Source organism: Alligator sinensis, unplaced genomic scaffold (genome assembly GCF_000455745.1).
Source record: "Alligator sinensis unplaced genomic scaffold, ASM45574v1 scaffold866_2, whole genome shotgun sequence".
Lineage (NCBI taxonomy): Eukaryota > Metazoa > Chordata > Crocodylia > Alligatoridae > Alligator > Alligator sinensis.
The window spans coordinates 16,021-27,532 of record NW_005841900.1 but is presented as its reverse complement, the minus strand read 5'-3'; the positions used below and the strand labels follow the sequence as shown (position 1 = coordinate 27,532).

At 38.9% G+C, this 11,512-nt stretch overlaps 1 protein-coding gene across 4 annotated transcripts in view; it reads right to left on the bottom strand.

Annotated features, from left to right (window-relative positions):
• ADAM17 (ADAM metallopeptidase domain 17) overlaps window positions 1–11,512 on the bottom strand; it is a 44,384-nt gene that overhangs the window by 23,236 nt on the left and 9,636 nt on the right. For 3 of the 4 annotated variants that reach the window (XR_003092764.1, XM_025197609.1, XM_025197611.1), the window contains exons 2-6: window positions 7,672–7,804; window positions 7,148–7,281; window positions 6,356–6,444; window positions 5,455–5,623; window positions 4,639–4,769 (exon numbers count right to left, since the gene is read on the bottom strand). Coding sequence is in view for 3 of the 4 variants with exons in the window: in XM_025197609.1 (XP_025053394.1) it covers window positions 4,639–4,769; window positions 5,455–5,623; window positions 6,356–6,444; window positions 7,148–7,281; window positions 7,672–7,804 (656 nt within the window). In the remaining variant the exon portion in view is untranslated. Of the gene's footprint in view, window positions 1–4,638; window positions 4,770–5,454; window positions 5,624–6,355; window positions 6,445–7,147; window positions 7,282–7,671; window positions 7,805–11,127; window positions 11,159–11,512 lie in introns of those variants that run through there. The other variant, XM_025197610.1, reaches the window with a different exon arrangement.

Below are 11,512 nucleotides of genomic sequence, written 5' to 3'. Positions count from 1 at the left end.
AGGAATTCTGGTTCTCTCAAGAGTGTGAGAAAAGGGGAAAAAAGTAACTACAAGGAAAAACAATTTCAGAATAATAAGCCTGATAAAAATGGAACAAACTCAGGTCTGTAGGTAAGTAGTTCGTTCACAGATGCTAGGATCAGTACGGACCTCAACAGATTTTCGAGTCCAACTCCCTGAGTAGGCAGGAAAGAGTGCTGGGGTCAGATGACCCCAGCCAGATGCCTATCCAGCCTTCTCTTAAAAGACTCCCAAGGTAGGGGAGAGCACCACCTCAATAAAGAAGTTAGCAAGAGCAGCATCTCAAAAGCCCCACATTTTGATTTTTCAGAGTTTTTTGAAGTCATTTCAACAGATATTTTTATTCTTTAAAGAACTATATACTCCAGTTTGGCTGGCATGTTGAAAGCAGATGTTTCTGTATTCTATACAGATTAGTCCATATACATTTTCCCTAATTTTCCCCTACTACTCTAGACCAATATAGCTACAACCTGGATACTTTCCCACTTGGATAGAATATGTTCACAGAGCCAACTCACTGGAAATCATTTTTATTCTTTTGTCATAGAGAACCCAGGAAGAAGTTAAAGAAACTAACAAGAAACACCCACTCCTCTAATACATCTTATCCAAGCGTTACCAAAGCTCATATCTGGGCATCGTACATAGATTACAAAAGCAGTGAGACTATTGAGAAAAAGTAGTATAAAAAATGTAGAAGACTTGGTACTAAGAAGCCAGCACAGACTGTAAAACAGTAGTTGCAAAAGAGCAACAAGTGTCTTATAAAAAAAGAACAGCTGCTTACAGGCAACTTTTCTTCTGCAAATTTTTTCCTCTACCATGTATCAACAAAGGCACTACTTACAAGGAACATTTGTTATAGGTGGATATGGATGTTGTGATGCACTGATTTCTTCTTTGCATTCTGTCTTGCTACTAAGAGACTTGATGCAGGGAAGAGAGAAGACTCTTGCTTAAAGCGGAAATTATCAGACTGACAAATCCTTCAAGTTAAACAAGTCAAGAGTTGCACAGGTTGGTTATGTGCAGAAAGTGGAAACAGAGCAATAAACTTCCGCATGGTTATGAAAACAGAAAGGCAAAGCACTGTCAAACACAAAAGGCCTCAATGTCAACGAGGCTCCCTTTACATGATTCAAGACAAACACAGGAAGCAGGAACATGCAGTCAAGGAAAAGACTCTTCAGCTTGTCTCTTCAGCTCAACTGCATGATTTTAACATTAGTCATGGCTGGTTTTTTCCAAATGAAAAAAATCCATTTCAACACCCCTTACAAAAAACAAGGAGCAAAACGGCAGCTGAGCAATGGCTTCTTGAGGAGTTTTCCCTAGATGTCATCTACAGTGATGATAAAACAGAGGCCATGAAAAAGAAAAAAAATTAAAAGCCAGAAGTGGGAAAGATTTAAAGGATGGAATAAACTGTGTTGTCTGTGCCAACATGGAGTGACAGACACTCCCTGCTCATGCCCGGAAAGTGAAAAGTGACAAATGCTTCGTGAAGGACAGCACTAACCTTCCCCTCATTTACTGCAGGTCAGCAAATGCGTAAGTGGCAGGTGAACTGTTCAATCAACTGCTTGAAAAAGTAGGAATACCAGCTTCACATCCAGCGCCGTTAGATGCATCGTCTGTTGAATGAGTGCCCTGCATATCTCCAAGGAGTGGTTCCCACTAACAATCAGCTCAAACTCCTATGCCCTACTGCATCTTTGATGTAATTTATGGATTGTGGTGCGATCACAAACACAAAAGGACATTACCAATCAGAGACTGCAAGATTACTGCTGTTCTAAAGGTGGGCCCCAACAGAGTTCAGAACCATCTTGTGCATCTAAATTTATTATTTAGTTTGTCTTGTTGATGCTTAGCAAGATGTAAAACCAAAAAACACAATTGCCAACAGTTTTAAAAAAAAGTTTGTTTTGCTTCAGGAGGTAAAAAGGAGAGCAAAACAAAGATAAAGAGTCCGACAACCCACTGGAAACTCCACTTCCTGACAACATGACAGAGATCTTGCTCATATCCAGAGAGACAACAGAAGAAGAATTACGTGGCATATGAGGTGCTACAAGGCCAGAGAAGTGAACTCAAGTTGAGAAGAGAAACAATTGAGAGGATGAGGATGGTATCTGAAATTCTACTTCTGACAGAATGAGAGGTGATGAAGGCTTCGAAAATAGTCTGTCACTTCTCACATGTGAGGGCTCAGTGACAAGATCTACAAGGCCTTTGGGACACTGAATCCCATTTCCAAAACAAAAAACTGTGATAAGAGATAAGAGGAAATGAACAGAGATCTTTCACATGAAATGAGTAAATTTACCCTTTTTAAAATTAATTTACAAGTTAGTTTCCACTTTAAAAGTGCATTCAGTTCCACACCTTTGAAATGAAGTTTGGGGGTTCCTTACACCTTTTTTGATGGAAAAAACGTCTTTGCAAAAATGAACAAGTGCATATTTAAAATGCAACTGTGTACAGCATATTATTGCTGTTATTATTGCCAATAATAATCACACATTGTAATACTACACTTACAGAATGGAGGTTTGAGAATTTAGCCCTTTTGAAACTCCAAGTGTATGTATTGCTAGTTGGGACTATTTCTGTTAGTTCCTATTGGAAGCATCAAGGTCAGGATCACTACTCTTTAGGCACCCATCAGTTTTCAGGACGGTGAACACAATTATTTATCATAATGAATTTCAAGATAGTTACTTTGTACTGGGTATAATTATCTTTTTTTTTGCAAAATTATAGTGTATCATTCTTAGAAACTTGGATGTTTTATTCCTGGGTGCATGAGACAGCTCACATGTCTTCCAAACTAAAGTACTTTTTAACAACAAAACTTAAAGATAGGTGCTTAAGGAGTAACTCTTCTTGTTATCCCACTTGAATGAGAAGTCTATGGCATTCCCTCACCAATTCTTCCTTCTGGGCTTTGATAGTTAACAGAGTGATCTACATGTACTCATGGTCTTCTGGTTCCGAGTGATGATCAGTAACTCTAAAAATATAATGGTGTCTTCAGTGTAGAGTGCCACTTCACTAGTGTCTTCATCATATGCTAAGTAAACAGGTTGCAAGAAGTATTTTCTTGTTCCAGTCATTGAAATCATCTCACTGGGTTTCAGTAACACTTATTCTTTTTACCAATAAGAATTTATAGTGCTTCTTGCTTGTTGTCAGATTGCTAGTTTGGTGTATGTAAAAATGTAAATACTTGTCTGATCCTTACATTTGTCACAGTTGTTCAATTTATTGATAATGTTGAACTGAGTTTATACCACTATTGCTTTTCTGCACCTTCTCCTGGCATTGCTGGTTTGAGCATGTTCCTGGAAAATACAGCTCGTCTCCAACAACAGATTGACACTTGAACACAAACAAACAATCAAACATGGCAAGGGAGGTGGAAGCTATAGCACATACTGTAACTGCTCCTGTATCAGAAAGAACAGGCTGGTTTTGGTCAGCAACACTCCCTACAGTGACTACTTAGTAGGAACATTCTCTTCAGCTCATGTTGCAATGAGAGAGGCTATGTAGCTCTTCCAGATGCAGGTACATGACGTTTGTGTTCACCAGAGCTAAACTACAGAGCCACAACTCAAACCTCTATAATAAATAAACTATTGCAACTGCGATGTTAATTGGAAAGGATATATTTCTCCACCGAAGAAGGGGAGGTACACTACACACTGGAAGATACCAGTTTCAATCTTTATTCCTCATGTTGATTCACTCAATTAATTTAGGTGACCTTGTTTGGTATTTCTTTAATTAAAAAGGACATGTTTATTGCAGAAGTTTCAGGCTGTTCACCTTTTTACAGTACAGGTGGTTAAAGGGAGAAGTATTCTAGATTTATTTTTATAACTACACAGCAGATTGAGACCTACACTTAAGTGTATTTGGACAGAAGTAAAACAAACCCAAAAAAGCCCTCCTCTCCAGTACAGAGGCGCAGTGATTTGTAGTATACTTCAAATGAAAAGTTCCAGACTAGACAAGCCATACAACAACATACAGTACAGAGACATTACTAATTTAATGTTTTGGGAGTAAACAAACAACTCAAAAAAAAAAAAGTCTTACTATAAAAAGTCTTACTAGCCTGTTTAGGAAAGGAGAAAGGAAAGTTGAAAGAGCAATTTAAAAGATATACTGCTCAAAAGGTGCGTCTGGGGTGCTACACGAATTATCTATTAGTACTATGTAGTTGTACAAACATGATTCACAAGAGCAACCCAGAGATTTCAAATAGGAATTCATAGTGTTAAAAACATTCTGCCTCACTGTGGTCTGAGTTCTTTGCAATAGAAAATGTATTTTAACTACAGAAAAATAATAAAACGAGTAAAAAATTAAGAGCTGGCATTTTCCAAGAGGTGCCTTTGGTTAATGACACATGTCCAAGTTTTAAAAAAAGTAGAGAACCACTGCTCTACTAGATAAGACGTACTATCAGTCACACAGTAAATTCAGCATTTCAGAATGTACAGGTCACATTAGCTTTCTAACTACCATAGCACCATTTTTCATGCTGCAAGTAATTTGCTTGCATGACTTCTAGCAAGTGAAAACAGATTGCCCTGTACTTACTAAGTAATTAATAGTTGTGCTTTCTTCCCCACGGCCCATATACTTGAAGAAGCGATGATCTGCAACCACAAGCATCTTGCATGTGTTCTTGGGGGATTCTGAAGCAGCTCTTCTTTCCCGATGGACATTCACTAACATAAAGGTGTAAGTACAAAAAATATTCAACATACACATCTCTTTGCAATGTATAAACACTTTTATTCTGGATTTGAAAAGCTTAAGTTTTCTAAAGTAACCCCTCTTAAAGCACAAGTCTACATAACAGTTCCCTGACCTATAGCTGTAGGAAAAGAACTTAGTAAGACTGAGCAGCAAAAGGGAGGTCAAGTTAGCTTTATTTTTCCACTAGGTTCTCAAAAACCTTGCACCCTAACACTTCCTCCTCCGTCATCTCTCTGACCTACTGATGCTTCAGGCACAGAAAACTGCACCACCTCCATGCAGAGTCCATCCTGGCTCAAGAGGCATTCTAGAGAGCCACATATGCCAAACAGCTTCTGCTGGTATATCATAAAGAAACAAGCAAGACAAAGCCCCTTTCATGTTTCCTTTAGAGCAAAATACAACATGACAGAATATTAAGAGACTGTAAAGAAAGTGAACTTCCGAGAGCCCAGTACCCTTTCTGAAGATCCCTTTGCCCCAAACCGAGTTGTTTTGCCCTCATCTGACATAAGTGTAAAAAGTTAAGGATTACCATAGAGATCACAACACAGAACTTCCCAGATATGAAAGAGTCACATCAGGCCACTAAATGAACAGATTTCAAATATTTGTACCAAAAGTTTCACTCTTCCCCAACATCTGGGCACTGACCTTCATTTGCCTTGCTCTCCTCAAGTCCTTCAGGCAGCAGTTTTTCCTCATCAAACTTTAAATAACCACACACTTTTGGAGACTGCAGTCGTGAGAAATCCTTAATATCTTCAGATCTGTAGACCAACAGTCTTTCATCTCTGGTGTTATCTATAAACCTCCAAAGTGGCTAAAAATAATAGAGATGTGAGTCTTTTAGAGAAAGTACACATACAACAGCTTATACAGATTGAGTTATTGTAGAAATAAGGCCAATTTCCGTCACTGCCAATGTCCCCACCACGGTGTGTATACTTATAAATTCTATTCTGTTTACTCAGCTACAGGCATATCTGCATGGACAAAGCAGGCCTGATACATGAAATCGAAGGGCTGTGAGGGACTTCAAGGGTCTAATCCAATGCTTTACAGACACAGGGTTCACCTTCCACATTGCAAAGCGGTTGCCACATATAAAACTAGACGAGCGCCAGTAGTTCTGAGAACAACTCAAACTACACAGACAGAGCAGCAGCAATCATTTTCTGAATAAGGAAATACATGGAAGGGGATTAAGATGCTTCTGAAAGCAGCATTTCCAAAAAAGATTATTTGGCAAAAAGGCAGAGGCCTGTCTCCTCCATGAAGGCCAGTCAAGAACAGCAAGACTGAGAAGGATATCTTTCGAACATGCTAAAAATATCTGCTACATGGAACCCTGTCTCATTCCATACACACCTTAATAGATTATATGGAATACATCAGTACACACCTAACACTGCTTGAAGCAATATGTAACACCTAGCAGAGGTACATATGTGAACATTTTAGACAGACTAGAGTGATTGGTTAAACCTGTGTAAATAACATTCCTTAGATAACATTCTTATTGGGTCAATATTGCTTTAAGGGTAAACAGTACCTCTATATTGTATTCTTCACCATCAGTACTGATTCTTACAGTAAAGTCTTTGTCACCAATGTGTGCTACAACCTTAGAATTATGTTCACCTGGAAATGTAGAAGAGAAAAACATAAGCTAATTAAAAAGCTGTATCCTCTCTTCCTACCTAAAAAAAATAAATAAATAAAAATTAAAATTGATAGCGCCTTTGTATATTTTTTCACTGTACAGCCAAACTGTCTGCCTGATCCTAGGCTGTAAGAGGTGTTATAGGGATACGTGAAAGATAATACTTTATAAACTCAAAAGTTATCTTAATACACAAAACTTAACTAACAGGTACTTGGTGAAATTGCTCAGGAGTCAATAAAAGAATATGGAGCCTTTTAGTAACAAAGTGGTCTCTCCGGGATACACGAGGCATTCCATAATGTTACAGAACCACTATCTGTGGTGTTCCTGTTTTGTCAACAAAAGATTTCAGTTCCAAGTAATATAAATCCAATATCTCAGCTGGATTTAACATCAACACTATAATTTTAAAATTATCACAAGCAGCTGCAATGTGTTTTTTTTCTGTAAAACGTACCTTGATTTTTTAAAACAAGTTCTAAACCAACATATAAATACTTGCTGTACCAACCTGACAAAATTGTCCAGAAAAATACTAGGAACAAGTCTACTCATTCACCCTCACTGAATTTAAGGATGATAAAATGTCCCTGACATACCATTTATCCTAAGCCAACAACACTTCACAAAGTTGAACTACTTCAGCATTGACACATGTAGAGTCTAGTCCATACTAACCAACAACATGTCCAGTGAAGAATTCTTGCCAGTGGACATGATACTCCTTTTCCTTGCCTTTACCATCCACAATTAATGCTTTAAATTTTTCTGAAAAGTGTTCAGCAGTTGCAGTTAAGTATAATTTAAAGTGCCTGTAAGAAAATTTTCTTTTGTTAATTCCAAGCAAGCAATATCTACAGAGACAACAGATATACTAGCTTTCAGTTCTACTTAAAAGTCTTGAAATTAGAAGAGACTGGTTTTTCAAGTCACTTATACACTTATACAGTAAGTGTGACAAACTGCATAAAGAACCATTCAAAACATCAATGAATAATCAAAAGTGCTCACTAAAGAAAATATTTTTTTCATGTTAATTAGCATGCAAAATTACCCTCTTTTCAAGATATTCAAGTAAGGTAGGTTTCTTTTGTATTGCTGGCCTGAGAAAGCCAGACCAAAAACGTTAACAAAACAAGTGAAGTAAAAACAATTTCCCAATAGTGCAATTTCATAATATTAAACCAAAATTTATCACTTACCTATGCAAGGCTGAAAAACTTAATAGCCTTTCTACATGCGTCTCTGGCTGAAGGTCCCTTTTTCTTAAAGAATGTTGCTGGATATTTGACAGAGAGAGAACGTCGAAATCTGAGAGCATAGATTCAAGCCCCTCTGCAACAGAGACAGGAAAAGTAACTTGAGAGGTACACAAACCTTAAAACAAAGAAAAGCAGACTGTGGCATCCGGCTCTAAATCAAGAAGTTTCCAAAGTCTGAAGTGTATTTTATTCTTTCAATCTGATGTTATAGCACAAAAGAAGTGATGCTGTCAATCAATTAAATAAGATTGCTTTGATTAAGCTTACAAACTGGATGTAGGGACCATCATTCATTTAGCACACAGGACATACAATGGCAACCCAAACCCTCCCTCCTTTTAATCAGGGAGCTATTTATCAAGAGCTGTTTATAATACAAACAAATATTTACAAACTATGATAAGTTTCATTTTCAACTTGCAGCACTTGCTCTAGCTGCTGTAAACTCCCCTGCCATGGGGCCATGACTGCAAGTCAGAAAAAAGCTGGTGATAATTATGCGATTCTAGCACTGAGCCAGGACCACGGTACTATGGCAAAGGTAACTTTATTTCTTCCTTATATTCCCAAGAGGCTTTTGTTGCATTTATTTACTTCAGTACATAGAAATGACACATCAGAGGCGGACTCCAGTAAAAAAAAAAAAAAAAAAAAAAAAGTGGGATTTCCACAAAACGCCATCTCAGTGACAGCCACACTGAGAACTTAACTGCCCAGTCACTTAAACCGTCACCTACCCGGCTATACTCAGTTCTAGTATTACTAGATTGGTGGTCAAACCCCTGGGGGATCCACAGACCATGCCCAAGGGGTCTGCAAAAAGATCATTCAAAAGTATGCGAATACCCACACTTACATTTCAAAGAGGTCTGCACCTCCATTCAAAATTTTCCATTCAATTTTTTTTTTTCTTTTAGGTGTCCAAGGGGTCAGCACCCCCATTTAACTTTTTTTAGGTGTCCGCAAATGAAAAAAGGTTGAAAAACTATTGTAGTAGATCATTAAATGAGTAATACTACTAGGTAACTGACTTTTACAGGGCTCTTGGTCATTGAAAACAATCAATTAGAAATCCTATCAGTAAAAAGATTAAAAGTAATTTCAAGACCTATATCAGACCCCCAGCACCCCATCCCAACCTCTCACTTATGCCCATGGCCTCCAAGAGGTCCTGGACCACGACAGCATCAGCAGCCACCACTCTAAGGTGCAAGGGCGTGTATTAGGGGTGCAGGAGCTCCAGGAATTTAGCTTGAAGGAAGCCTGGGCAAGGACCATGCCTTCCTGCTTCGTAGCACTACATAAGCACCTGTAGCAAAGATACTCCCTCCCCCATCCTGGTCCCCAACTGAAGTAGGCTTATTATGTTGCAACATTCAAAAAAAAAAAGTGTGGGTGGGTTGGGGTTTTTTTTGCTTTTTTTCCTGTACCACCACCACTCCCCCCACTATTTGGGAAGTATAATGCAGTTGCAACCCTCCAAATATTTTGTTTTGCGATTCCCAGTTTCATAGTTTTTTTAACAGCTGGAAGGGACCTTACACACCATTGGGTCCAGCCCCCGTGCACTTGGGCAGGAAAGATCGCTGGGGTCAGATGACCTCAGCAAGATGGGCATCAAGACTCGTTTTGAATTACTTTTTTGTTCAAAAACCATTCAGGAAGGAAGCTGGTTGAGATAACTGGGTCACATATAGATGTTTGATGAGTTTACTGCTATGATGGGGAAATATACCTAATGAAGATGGCCCACTTTGTGAGATACACTGAGAACTTTAAATTGTTCACTATGTATTTCAGAGATATGCTAAAGTAACTAGAATCAAGGATAGGTCCTCATATTTAGGAACATACTGAAATTGAGGTGACAGATGATTTGTAGGCTGATTGTGGTGCTGGACGCTATTTTCATGGGCTTATCATAGCAAGCCCCCCCGCCACGAACTGGCAGAGAGGCCCTGGCAGCCCCACCCCTGACTGGCCAAAATTATGCACTCCTACAACGGTTTTTAAAATAGACAAACCTGGTTAAGGAAGTTTCCCTCCCTGTGTACACTTGTTTGAGGAGATTCACCATTTGTTACAAGCAGCATCCCCATAACTAGCTTGCTGCAGACTGCAAAGTGCTAATCAGATCAGCAGTGAGAAAACAGCTTTAAAATTCAGTTTTGTTTGGACTTTAAAGCCATTGTGATTTGTTGCTTAGGGCACAAGGGGAAATAAAACAGGTGTTCCACAACTCAGTTACCCCTCACAGATTGAATACAAGGGCTGAAAGACATGCAATTCTCTCTTTTTGCCCTAGGTCAGGGTTCTTCTCCTATAAGAGTATTTAGGGAAGAAACTGGCAGGAGATCAATTAGATAAAAAACTAGGAAAGGAAGAGGATTGCTGTACTATCAGACAAGGGTTAGCCTCTCATTGCTGTCAACTATAGTCTACTCCTTTCTAGTTTGGGCAAGTGGAACTACAAGAGTCCTATTCTGCCTACACAATACACCCTTGCTGTATCCTCCGGAGTTGCCTTACATACACACAAGGAAGTACTATGAGAAACAAGAAATATAAAGTGCAAGGAGATGAGTAACAGGACTTAAGACAGATACAAATGACACAGCGTGCTAATCAGACACTTCTAGTCTCTGTAGTAGCGCAAAAAAAAACAACAGGCACTTGTTAAGATTTCAACGCAAACATAAGTACAACAGCTAAAAGGACAATTTACTTGCAACACCATTCACTCCAAGAACACGATACTATCAGATATGATTCGGTGGATTAAGTCAGGTATCAAAAATGTAAGGGGAAAAATATATAACCTAGCTGTATCTGATAGCACACTTGAGTCAAAAATCTCTCTGTAAAATAAGCTTAAAAACCTACAAATAAGAGGGATTCAACTTTCCAGATTATCTAGCCTTTATTAAAAGGTAAATTGTAACTATGTGAATAAAACACACACACATCCAATCCTAAAGTCTGACTTGTAAGAACTTACTGCAGAATTGGGGCCACAGTAAGTAAATTAACTGTGGCCAGATTTTACCGCCTCTTTGGTCTGTATTCTCTCCTCACTTTTGTATGGCTGACCTTCTTCCTTCATATATCTACAGTCTACAGTCTTTCCCCCCTGAGCTTCCATAATGCTATGCTGGCTCTGATCTTCCTTGCTGTTTCTTTTGAAGGCTTACCTCCTCCTTTGTGTCAGAGCACAGCTCAGCTCCATCCTTGGCCCCTGCTCCTCCTCATCTGTAGTTTTTCCTTATGGGGGGCAGAGGAGTTTGTCATTTCTTTCGTATGGAGGATACCAAACTCTACCTCTCAACCCTCCTGCCTACTAAGACACTTCCTAAACTCTCCCAAAACTCTGAAAGCAAAACCACCAGTGCACATCACCTCCACTCAGCTTCATGGCCACCACTAATTCCTTCTTTTTCTCTCCTAGACTTTAAGCAGCTGGAAATTGTGTTCAACTGCAGAGTTTTAGCACTGAAAGAAATAGACAAATAGACACTATTTTTAAATAAGTTACACACTAATAAGTCTTACATCAGATCATCTACATCAACAAAGAGCTTAAGAATGCACAGTCCCTGCTAGAATAATCATTAATTCAAGATGGGGCAAGTTCCCCTTCTAGTAGTCAGCTACCCCAGTGGTTCTCAAAATTTGAGTCAAGGCAACCCTTGGAAAAATATGCCAGCTCTTAGCTTTCATTCATGCTAGCTTTCACCCTGGCTGAGCATCACCGAGTTCCCAGGTTAACTGCTAGTGCTCTCCC